Here is an 11,107-nt window from a genome sequence, read left to right on the forward strand (position 1 = left end):
AAAACACTCTTTTTAGTAAAGTAGGGCCTCAACAATTGTTAGAATAGTAATATATACAATTTTAACTATATAATATATAACTATATATATATATATATATATATATATATATATATATATATATATATATTTTTTTTAGGTGAGCTTCCTCTAATACTTAAGTCAACAGGTTTTTATTGTTTACTTTATCAGTAAATTCTCATGAGAACGATTTTAGTGTTTGTGTAAATAATACATAATAATGATGTGTTGTGGAATGGGCGACACTCTTTAGAAATTTGGCGCCGTTAGATAACACCGTTGGCACGCGCACCTGCACGTGGCTCCGCCCACTGTTCGCGCGCGTCATCTTTGAAAGCTGTGGGAATGCGACCGAAGGCTAACGGCGTCCGAAGTTTACAGCTAATTCGGGCTACATGTTTTATCCTCTCAGCCTTCCGCCGCAACACATATCCAATTCTCAAACTGAATATGGACACAAACACCTAAATTATTAACACTTTATATCTTCTTTCTGACACTCCAGGAGCTCCTTATAGACTCTCTCCAGCAGACCAGCGGCAGCGCCAGTAAGATTCATGTAGATATTACCTTGTACTTTTTGGACACTTTTTTTTATAGGTTATTTAACCTAAATATAAGTGTATTACTACTTATAAACACGTAAACGTTGTTTAGCTTATATATAATAACTAACATTGAATTTTTTCACTACGCTTTTGTGACACGGGTGTTGTGAAATAACGAACTTGCAAAACCTGACAACCAACTGCAAAACCCCCAACAGTTCCCACATCACTGCTACATAGCATCATGTTTACTGTTTACTTTGCGGTGTGTTGTGTCAGTTTAGAGTCTAGTTGATTAAAATGTAATTGACATTAAAATGTTATATTTATGAGGCGAAGAGAGAGAGAGAGAGAGAGAGAGAGAGAGAGAGAGAGAGAGAGAGAGAGAGAGAGAGATTATCTAGTTAATCACCTCACCGAAAGGTGTAGGATAAAGTAATTACTATTGTAGTGTTTTAGAAAAAATATTTTTTTAATAGTAATGTAACCTTTTAAATATTATTATTATTTATATAATGTATTTTTAAAAATAATAATAATGTTTTCTTAAGGCTACTTTAATTTTGGGAATTTTTATTCATCCCTCTGGACAGTTTTCAACATCTACACATGTACTTTGAGCCTTGGGACCATCTTCATTTTCCACACTGCATACACCTTATATAATCTGTCTGTCTGTCTATCTGCCTGTCTGTGTATCTGTCTGCCTGTCTGTCTGTTTATCTGCCTGCCTGTCTGTTTTCTCTGTCTGTCTGTTTTCTATCTGTTTGTCTGCCTGCTTGTCTGTGTGTCTGCCTGTTTGCCCGTCTATCTGTCTGCCTGTCTGTCTGCCCGTCTATCTGTCTGCCTGTCTGTCTTCCCGTCTGTCTGCCTGTCTGTCTGCCCGTCTATCTGTCTGTCTGTCTGTCTGTCTTGCGCACTCTTCCCCTCTCTCTCACTCTCTCTTTGTGTGTGTGCCAGTTTCAGGTGTCAACTGAAATGTCGTGTGGCGTGCCCTGTCCGCTCGTGTGTTCATCATGACGTCATTCCCATTAATGAGGTGAAGGAAAGTACATGTAGACATGTAGCTGTGTTCCACTGTTCCACACGGTGTTTGCGCTGCAGTTCTGACATCGCCGTCGTCTCCTCATGATGTCGATCGCACTGGGTCTGACGTTGGTCTGCTGGACCATGCTCATTTACACACAGAGCCTGGAGCTCTTCAACTTCACCAAGAAAGATGCGCTCACCTGCAGCCAGGTTTGTATTATTAAAATAGTGTATTATGAATGTTTTTTAAAATTAAATCTAAATTTTGCTAAATAGGTAAATATAAATAAAAGCAACGAAAATCCTAAAAAAAAATGTATATAATCAAAGTAAGAAATAAAGAAATATACACTGGTCATGATGCAATTTTCATCATCATATTTTTTTACAAGGTGTCATCACCTTTTCCACAGAGACTCAGTATGTAGGATGAACTTAAAAAATGATGTCAGAACGTTTGTTATTTTGATCATTTCCTTGCAACAGGTTTATTTATTAATTTAATCAATTACCTGTTTAATTTTTAGTTTAATATGTTTATAGTGTCGCCTTGTAATCATGCAATGTACTCACATCCCTGTTTTTCTACAGTGGAATTTAACACAGTACTCTAATTCTATTGTGCAGTGGGATTTTAGCAATCAAACAGATTCACTGATTACTTTAGATTTAGAAACATTTTAGATTTACATGGAAATACATGCCCGGTTTGTGAAGTGAAGACATGGTATGCAGATCTGTTTCAATGATAAAAAAAAAAAAATGGCCTATGTTAGTGATATCTCTTGTTGTTAAGCCTCAGATATTTCTGCTTGTGCATTTGCGTGCACGAATATGCGTGCACGCACAAATGTACGTGCAAAAACATGCAAACCATCTAGGAAATAATAACAAAACATTTTTATGTACATGACAGAATGTAGTGTTGTTTCAATTTACATAAGCAGACCAAAACATGCATATTGAGTTGTTTGTAAAAGCACTATGTGTGTGGCATTAAAAAACACACACACAGTAAGAGCAATCACAATATGGCTGCTTGGATATGTTTTGTTCTGAATTAACAATGCATATGTATGTACTTTTACATTAGGAAGGGATTTGAGAGTTTTATACGGTCCTGATGAGAAAGCTGATTGAGTATAAACATCTTCATTGCCTAAACCCATCATCTGTTACTAGCAACAGAAGTGTAAGCTGAGACTGATTGTTACCTTTAATACAGGTAGCAGTTTCAAACTTGGAAGAGTGTTCGGTTTATATGAGCGGTAATGATACGACATGGTTACATTGCGCTTCTCCCTTCACCCCCCAGCTGAAATACAGCATTGTAGCCGACGGCATTCTGAATTTTTTCTAGATAATGAAAGTATGTAAAACAGTATCATTATAGTGATTTTTAGATTATAGGTCTAGACAGGATTGAGATCTGATAGAGATTTCAATCATACATTTTTCTTCCTTTTATTAAATTTATAATTTTTTTAATATGAATGAATCACAACAATGACTTTCCATTTATCATTATATCTGATCTGCTTTGTTGCCAGATTTAAAAAAAAAATATATTTCAGGTGTCATATTTCAAATATCTACTGCACTACCACCCTGCTTGACAAAATAGTAGGAACTATAGCTATAGGAATAACAAGAACATTTATAACAAGATGACTGATATAAACCTTTTTAAAATTCTGGACAGAATGAATGTTGGAAGCCTACGTTATGGCATCACTAATATGTATTTTAATTATTAACGGTATATTAATAACGCATTCCCATTCTATCATAATTTTCTGGAGAAATGTATCATTAGGTATAATCGCTCAGGTACCCAATTAGGCACTCCTGAATAAGGATACACAAGACAAAGTAATGCCTTTTATTTATTCATCAGCCCAGCTGGTCATGACACCAAATGCTAAGTCTCCTGTGTGTCGTAGCTATGGCGATGGTGATAGATCGCCGTCTGGAAGACGAGGCGTATGCACAGAACAGCAGCAGTTTAGTCTGTGAGCCGCTGTTGTGACTTATGACCTTTCTTTCATTTAAGAAAAACGGATTGTCAGCATTTGAGCTGGAGATAAGATGCATTTGGGTTTTACAATAAATCTTTATGGTGTATAAAAACGGTGGTAAGGAAAGTTGATTATGGGGAACCAGATGGTGGGAAACATATGAGTTCCATAGTATGCTAGAGTAGCATTTCCTGTTTGGTGTGTTGTCATTGTGTTATGCTTGCTTAGTGTTGTGCACACACATGCAGTATAATTTTGTTTAGAATGTACTCATCACTGTAATTCGGCATCTGTATGACCTGTTTATGTTGCCTGTCAGACTACTAATGAGTAAAGCATGACGCGGATGGCAAACATTGGTCGGTACAATTGCGTGGTTCCTAAATGCATGTTTCCTACACAATCTGCAGATTTTTGCGTTCTTCGGCCAAACCTAGTAAATGCTAGTTGTAGTTGTAACTAGTTGAGCCTTCAACTAAACCGTGCCAGTGTATCTAGCAACGCTGTTGCATTATACGTCTGGATCCTAGCATATAGACCATTGCTAAAGGAGCTTGTCTAGACAGCCACCAACACGTGATCCAGCCGAGACATGCCAAGCCAGACAAGTACATACTTTTGAACTACTGCACGTGTTTCGCTCATGTTTGGAGGAAACTACCGTTTAATTTTGCTTCCTTGGAGCCCAGCAATGGAGGAATCTGTGGATGATATGGTGAACACTAAAACTTATCTAGTTTGTATTAGCGTTCAGTACAACACTGATTGGACACACATAAACAGAATATAAAAATAGAATAGAATATGTGAACAAATCATCATATTGCATTTGATGTTTCCTTCATGTTTAATATTTGGCATAATCTCCGTGTTCCTGATCACTAGGGTACTTTCACACCTGTTTTGCCATGTCCTTCTTCAACCTTGAGCCTATTTGTTCCTGGGTTTTTTCCTTGTAATTGTGTATCTGTTTTTATTTCCTGTTATATATTTTTTACTTTTGAATTTGTCATTTGAATATTTCCGAGCTCCAGTTGTGTTTTCCAGTGTTTGTGACATACCGATGGCTAATTCCCATCTCTTGTTTTTTTTTTTTTTTTGGCAGGGTCTTACAGATTGTAAAGTAAAGCCAGGTAAGACTTTATATACTTATAAACAAATCTAGCAGCTTTCCCAACATGCAGAAAGATGAGTTATGAGAATGAGGATGATGAGTTTTAAGTTCAAGATTGCAAAATAATTTAAAAGAGTTAAATAATAGCTACATTAACACACAGTTAAGAGTTTAGGTAAGGGTGCCATTTGCAATATTTTGTTTATAAGTACATTTTTAGTACATAATTGTATTTAGACAGTTATGAAGGTATTTGGTTTAAGCTTTTTTTTTTTTTTTTTTTTTTTACTGTCAAAATAAGTCATAGTTGGCATGGTGTATGGCTTCAGCTATTTGATTTTCAGCTATTTACAGTAGCAATAACTTTGATGTCGACTTTAATTGAACAGGAACTTTTCTGATAAATATAAATCAACCATGTGAACATAAACACAGCACACAGTAGAGTCATTTGCTATTTAAATCACCTTTGACAGACCTTGTCTAATGCTTTTATCAGATTTGGAAAACGTTTTAAATTCTACATACAAAAGCGAATTATGTGTTGAACATTTGTCGATATATATATGATCAACAAGATCTCCCCGTTTCAACCCATGTAATATGTAATGCTCTATTTTTACTGTGTTCTCTTTTTTTGCTAGGTGATAATATATGTCTCTTTCATGATGACTGGGTTAATGTCAGTGGTCTTGATGCTCAGGCGCTGTTGTGTATCAGTTATCAAGGATTGCGTCCATGCTTAAGAATCTTGATTAACCTTACAACTGCAGGTATCTTTACTTTGAAATAAAAAATTATCATTATATATGTGTGTTTGTGTCCAAAAAATATTTTGAAGCATATATTTTTTTGCCCTCCTTTTTTTCCAGGAATCTACGAGGAATCCGCTCTGTCCAGAGAAGATTATGACAAAAGAAGTGAGAACAAGTTAAATGAGCATGGAAGTGGCCTGGAAGCATCTGAGTCCACATCAGTGTCTGTCCAAGTGTGTTACCAAGGCCCAGACTTTCTATATTCTAAAGAGCTCACTTTCACACTGCCCTCATCAGATGACCATGCTACACAGGTAACTCGCTGTTGGAGCTGCACAAGTACATTTCCAAGGGGTTAAGAAATGCCCCTTTATTGTGTTGTGCCTGTTATATGCAATAATACTGTTAGTCAGTACTGGTTCATGGCTTTTGTGGTTGAAAAAGACAACCTTAGAAGGGATGTAGATTCAAATTAAATTTAGAGGCAATAATTTGGATTGCCTGCTATAAAACAAGCTCTAGGCAGGTGCAGATTATTAATTAACTAGCAATATCCCTGTCATCAGCTGCTCTGTGTGCTGTTTCTATTCCACTGAAAATGATCACAGGGCAAGAGCTCGAACTTCTGACTTAACAAGTATTTATTAACATTTGCTGCAACTCCCATTTTTGACCACTAGGTAAATGGGGCCATTTATCATTTAGAAAAGTGAGCAATGAACATACGAGGTGGTATCAAAACATTTCAAGACTAGCTAGAAAGTACTATATTTATCTGTCCTAGAAGTCTTTTTTTCGGAAAGTGTCAAGCACCTTCTGCATGGATCTTTGCAACGGTGTCAAAACAGTGACCTTTGCGCTGGATCTTCATCTTCGCGAACAGGGCGAAGTCCGCAGGGTGGCTCGGTGATCATCACGCATAAGTTGGCCAATGGTTTCGGGGGGGGTTGAGCTCGTCGAAGGTCTTCCTGATCTGTCGTCGTGTTCCAGTGATGTTCTTCCGCTCTTGAAGCGCACTCGAAACACCTCATGGCAGCATCATCGCATGTCAAACGCATCTCATGTTGAACGTCTCCGTGGCAGTTTTGTCCGGTTTCACACAGGATTTCACACAGAACACACAGAAGTTTGTTCTAACTTGCTGTATATGATGAAGTGACAGACATGGTAATGCACGTGGTCAGCATAGAACCAGTGAGCACCTTTAATTTTTTTAATTTTTAATACCACCTCGTATTAACATCAGTTGCTATTTGTCAGAGATAAAATGTTGTTGGCCACTAAAAATGATATAATTAGTGTTTCAGCCGAATTTAAATTCTTGAATTCTTGACTTTACAAGGAACATTTGTTGAATGGATGATATTTGGTTGGCCTGTGTCCCACCTGCCCCATGGATGAACCACCATTTGAATAATATGAATAATTAGGAGGAAAAGAGGCGACCTTTACTAAAGTGTGTCTGTCTGTGTAACTGAACTGCAGATGTGGGTGTCATTGGTAGTAGAGCTAAGGGAAGTTGATTTTGGCAGTATGGTCACTGTCTCCTCTTCAAACATTGATAAACCCAGATTCACTACAGGCATCAACATCCCTGAAATTGACATAGGTAATTTTTTTTTTTAACCCAATCGTCCTTGCTTTTTTTTCTTACACACATTGTCATCCATTGTCACCAAACTAGACTTTATGGACAAAGTATAAATTTTTATTTTTCAGTTTGTTCTCAAGGGCTGCCTATTGCCAAATGTAAAGGTGAGCTCAAAACACGAGTTTTTCAGAAGTATTTTTTATTTAGTATTTTTATGTATTAAGACATTTTATGTATTTCTATAACATGGAATCCACTTGGTTTTTCAGCTCCCATTTTAAATCTACAAATCAACCCCAAAACAGGAATGGCAGAATTAAGTTTGGCTGAGCTAGCAAAGAATGAAGTTCATGAGCTGCAGGCCTGCCAGATGATGGAGAATGATGGGCCGTGTTTGAGTCTAGAATGGGTGTGTATAAAAAAAAACTCTACTGCTATGATCATCCTGTTTTACTGACTTATCATCGTACACCGTACTCACTATCTTTACTTTCTTTGAATACAAGAAAGAGAATCCACTGATGATTCCAACAAGCTCTGTGGCCCCCTGTCTCTGCTTTCAGGTATTTAAAAAAATTTTCTGTAGGGGTTCCCATAAATCCTTACAGATTGATAAAGATGGCAAAAGTACACACATCCTTCACTCAAGTAGAAGTAGAGATATTCTTGTTTTAAAGGTTTCTGGTAAAGGTGGAAGTACTGACTACACTTTATCACTCAAGTTAAAGTAAAGAAGTTTGGGCTCTAATATGTATTTCAGTAAGAAGTTGTCATTACTACTACCTGTTTTAGTGTCACACTGGTAACTGAAACTCACATCATATTAATATATTAATATAAAATAATTAAACATTTTCTTATCTAATGAATGCATCCAGGCTGAACATCCACCATATAGAACACAAGCAGAGAAAAGATGTTGATCAGGAATGTCTAAATATGAACAGTGAAGGAAAGTACTGATGCCCGAAACTGTATATACTTAAGTACAGTAACAAAGTATTTGTACTTCATTACTTTCCACCTCTGCAGATTGGGACAACCAATTTAAGAACAAGTATTTAATTGCTCTCTGTCTGATTATAGGGTATAAAATGAACTCTAGACATACCATGGTTTAACTTTTGTTTTCATTGCACTTTAAGGTTAAATAAAAGACTGCTTTATTCAGTTGTTGAAAATTCCTTTTATTTTTGGACAGATTTGGTGGGGGGATAAACCTCGAAAGATGTTTTGCCCATTTTTTAATAAAACAGGTACAGTACACAGCTCCAGTGCAGTGCAGCTGTTTAGTAATAAATATAACTTTAAAAAGAAAAATCTAAACTTGATCATGTCAGTTAAAAAAAAAAAGAACTTATGCTTGTCTTCTTTCAGCTCTTTCGGTCTCTAATATATCTGTGTCTGTGGTGGAGTCTTCGACTCACGATGGAGCAACTGCTATAGACAGCACTGCGCTTGTTTGGGACATCACTGCCCCCTGCAGACTGGAGGCTGAAATTCATCTCTGCAAGAAAACCCTAGGCTCCAAAAAAGACTGCCATGTAATAGGTGATTTGAGGAACAATGGGAGTCATGAACATAGAAATTGGAGCTTGATTAACACGCAGTGGGTAGGATATTTATATATGTTCCTCTTCTTCTTCTTTTTGGGGATCATCCGTCTCCAATATTTATATATGTTCCAATGTTTTTTTATACACATTTTGTTTAGAATGTATGCCTTTCATAAAAATAAAAAAAATCACTTGAGATTCAGTATCGCTTTACATATCTGTTTTGCACATTATTGTGACTTTTGCACAGTGTGCTACAGAGATCCTGTTTTGACAGTTTACTAATAACATCTATAATAAAATAAATAAATAAATAAATAAAAGGTTCTAATCAAAATCAAACTCATGATCTCTTTTTACTTCTGCCTAAAGCATCTACAGGGCGAGTTTACTCAAGTGGAACGTCATCCTTTACTCTGTGTGCAGGTACATGCTGTTTCAGGTGTTGTGTCCTACCATGCTTACAAACCGCAACAAATGCCTTTATTTATTTTTTTCCAGATCAAAGCTAAGGGAATCGAAGGCCGTTTTGCCCTTATCTGCCCTTTCGAACGTAAGCCCCTGTAAACACCCTGGTTTTATTTTCACATTTTATTATGAACATAATAATGTGTGAAAGATGCAGCACATTGTTAACTTAAATATCGGACCATTTTTAAATGAGTTCAGTAAAGTGGTGCCTCACATCCATCAAAATTAGACCTCAGGTATTCTTATTGTTTGTGAGGTTATTTGTCTTTCATTTAAAAAGCCCTTTTCTATGAGGTGTCTGAAATCCTAACTTTGTGCACGTGTGACTGGTGTGAAATGGATGCACAAAAAGAGTGTCAGCTAAAGGTATATTTTATTCTCTCTCTCTTGCGCTCTCTCCCTCTCTCTTTCTTATTTTCAGTTACCAGAGCTCATTGGAGTGTGTTTCTGTTGGTATCCATGCTTGTAATATGTCTGGCAGTTTTGGGAGTGTATATTCTTCAGGGATTACTCAAAGGTGAGCACATAGATTATGTATAAATGTGAATTCACACATTGTATTTGTCTGAAGGAATCATCAAATTGTGTATCATTAGCAGGTTGGATATTTAAATGGCTGAAAATGGATACCCTCAGCAGTGAGTATTCTGTCCATATTAGCACATCACTTCTCTCTTGTTTCCTATTACATTAGAAATGTCTCATTCATCCTCTGTTGTGTCTCCAGGTAGAGTAGGAGATGGTCAGGTGGTGTTGCTGTACCCTCCGGATGCAGACAGAGGTGTTGCAGAGCTGGTGTGTCACCTGGGCTCGGCACTTTCTTCGCTGGGATTTGGTGTCTCTCTGGAATTGTGGAGTCGCGAGGAGCTGAACGCACTCGGCCCGGTACCATGGTTGCACTCACGTCTTCATCGCATGCAGTGCCACGGTGGCAAAGTGGTGCTCGTGCTTACCCCGGCCGCCTGGGCCCGAGCAGAGGAGTGGTGTCGAAGCAGAGGAGAGAAGACAGAGCGGCGAGAGAACTACTCCGATGTTTTCAGCGCCTCTCTCAGCTGCATTCTTGCCGATTACCTGCAGGGCCGCGCCGGCGAACGCTTTGCCCTGGTGCAGTTTGAAACGAAGCCGGCCGAACCCCCGAACGAAAGGGGATCCATGCCTGAGCTTTTTCGTGGACTTCCGCTTTTTAGCCTGCCCTCACAGAGCTTGGGATTTCTAACTGAGATCACTCATGGACCTCACAAAGGACAAAAACAAAATGAGAGGGCTGAGAGCAGAAAAACAAGAGCTAGTGTTTTGAGAGCAGGAGCACGAATTTTAGCCGGAACACTGCGAGAGCTAACAGGGGGCGCAGGATACAGGTTAGCAGGGGTTCCTCAGAATTGCATGGGGTTGGAGATGGACGATCCTTGGGTCACTATTCCTCTAACACTAGAGCACTTGACTCCATCTGCTAGTCCTGAGTTGCTCAGTGAGACCAGCACTGTCAACTGAATATCTGTAAATTAGCCCAAATATCACTGAAGAGCATAACAGAACAGGCGAAGATGTCTTTCAGGACCGAGGTTCTGACTTCAATCCTGATTCAATATATTTCAACATTTCTACAAACTGTGTGTATGTCTTCTACCTGAGACGATATATACTGCATGTAGAATAGTCATGAAATAGATTTAACGAGATGTACTTTAAATATATAAAGATGCAGTTAATATTATAAAATCAAACAGGTACTTTGGGTCAATAAGACAGTTGCAATGCAGTAAACAGACACTCAGGGTTGATTCTGGATTCTTTTATCTTTGCTAAACTCAAATTTGTGGTTGAGCAGCGTCCAGCTGTTATACACAAACATCACATTGTTTTCGAGGACAACAAGGATTAAATATATATATTTTTTGTCTATTGTCACTTGTCACTTTGTAAATATAAACCAGTTTGTATAGTCGTGCATTTGCTTGTTTGTAAATAAAATACATGTTTGTGATCAGTCTATGGTGTTTAATA

The 11,107-nt window shown here is 37.7% G+C and overlaps 1 protein-coding gene across 3 annotated transcripts; it reads left to right on the forward strand.

The window, feature by feature from the left end:
- Nucleotides 1–324: 324 nt before the first annotated feature.
- On the forward strand, nt 325–11,090 carry LOC310733309 (interleukin-17 receptor C). 3 transcript variants are annotated; one of them, XM_083554487.1, is made up of 16 exons: nt 325–569; nt 1,530–1,808; nt 4,722–4,749; nt 5,375–5,503; nt 5,603–5,799; nt 6,971–7,094; nt 7,205–7,240; nt 7,346–7,485; nt 7,583–7,639; nt 8,278–8,332; nt 8,454–8,689; nt 9,005–9,058; nt 9,134–9,185; nt 9,525–9,620; nt 9,700–9,741; nt 9,831–11,090. In XM_083554487.1, exons 2-16 carry the CDS (start codon nt 1,698–1,700, stop codon nt 10,592–10,594), a joined length of 2,121 nt encoding a protein of 706 aa, XP_083410613.1. In that variant the 5' UTR covers nt 325–569; nt 1,530–1,697; the 3' UTR covers nt 10,595–11,090. The 3 variants fall into 3 exon arrangements, with proteins under 3 accessions (XP_083410613.1, XP_083410614.1, XP_083410615.1); XM_083554488.1 differs by having other exon boundaries at nt 9,703–9,741; XM_083554489.1 differs by having other exon boundaries at nt 325–1,808; nt 9,703–9,741.
- Nucleotides 11,091–11,107: the final 17 nt, after the last annotated feature.

This window comes from Silurus aristotelis (assembly GCF_946808225.1).
Source record: "Silurus aristotelis genome assembly, chromosome: 11".
NCBI classification, from domain to species: Eukaryota; Metazoa; Chordata; class Actinopteri; order Siluriformes; family Siluridae; genus Silurus; species Silurus aristotelis.

What these genes read in the sequence shown, in the direction of transcription:
- LOC310733309 (XM_083554487.1), top strand. Translation starts at nt 1,698, where the DNA reads ATGATGTCGATCGCACTGGGTCTGACGTTGGTCTGCTGGACCATGCTC. An exon ending in CATCCCTGAAATTGACATAG is followed by an intron (nt 7,095 to 7,204) that starts GTAATTTTTTTT and finishes TTTATTTTTCAG; the next exon opens with TTTGTTCTCAAGGGCTGCCT. An exon ending in TCTTCAGGGATTACTCAAAG is followed by an intron (nt 9,621 to 9,699) that starts GTGAGCACATAG and finishes GTGTATCATTAG; the next exon opens with CAGGTTGGATATTTAAATGG.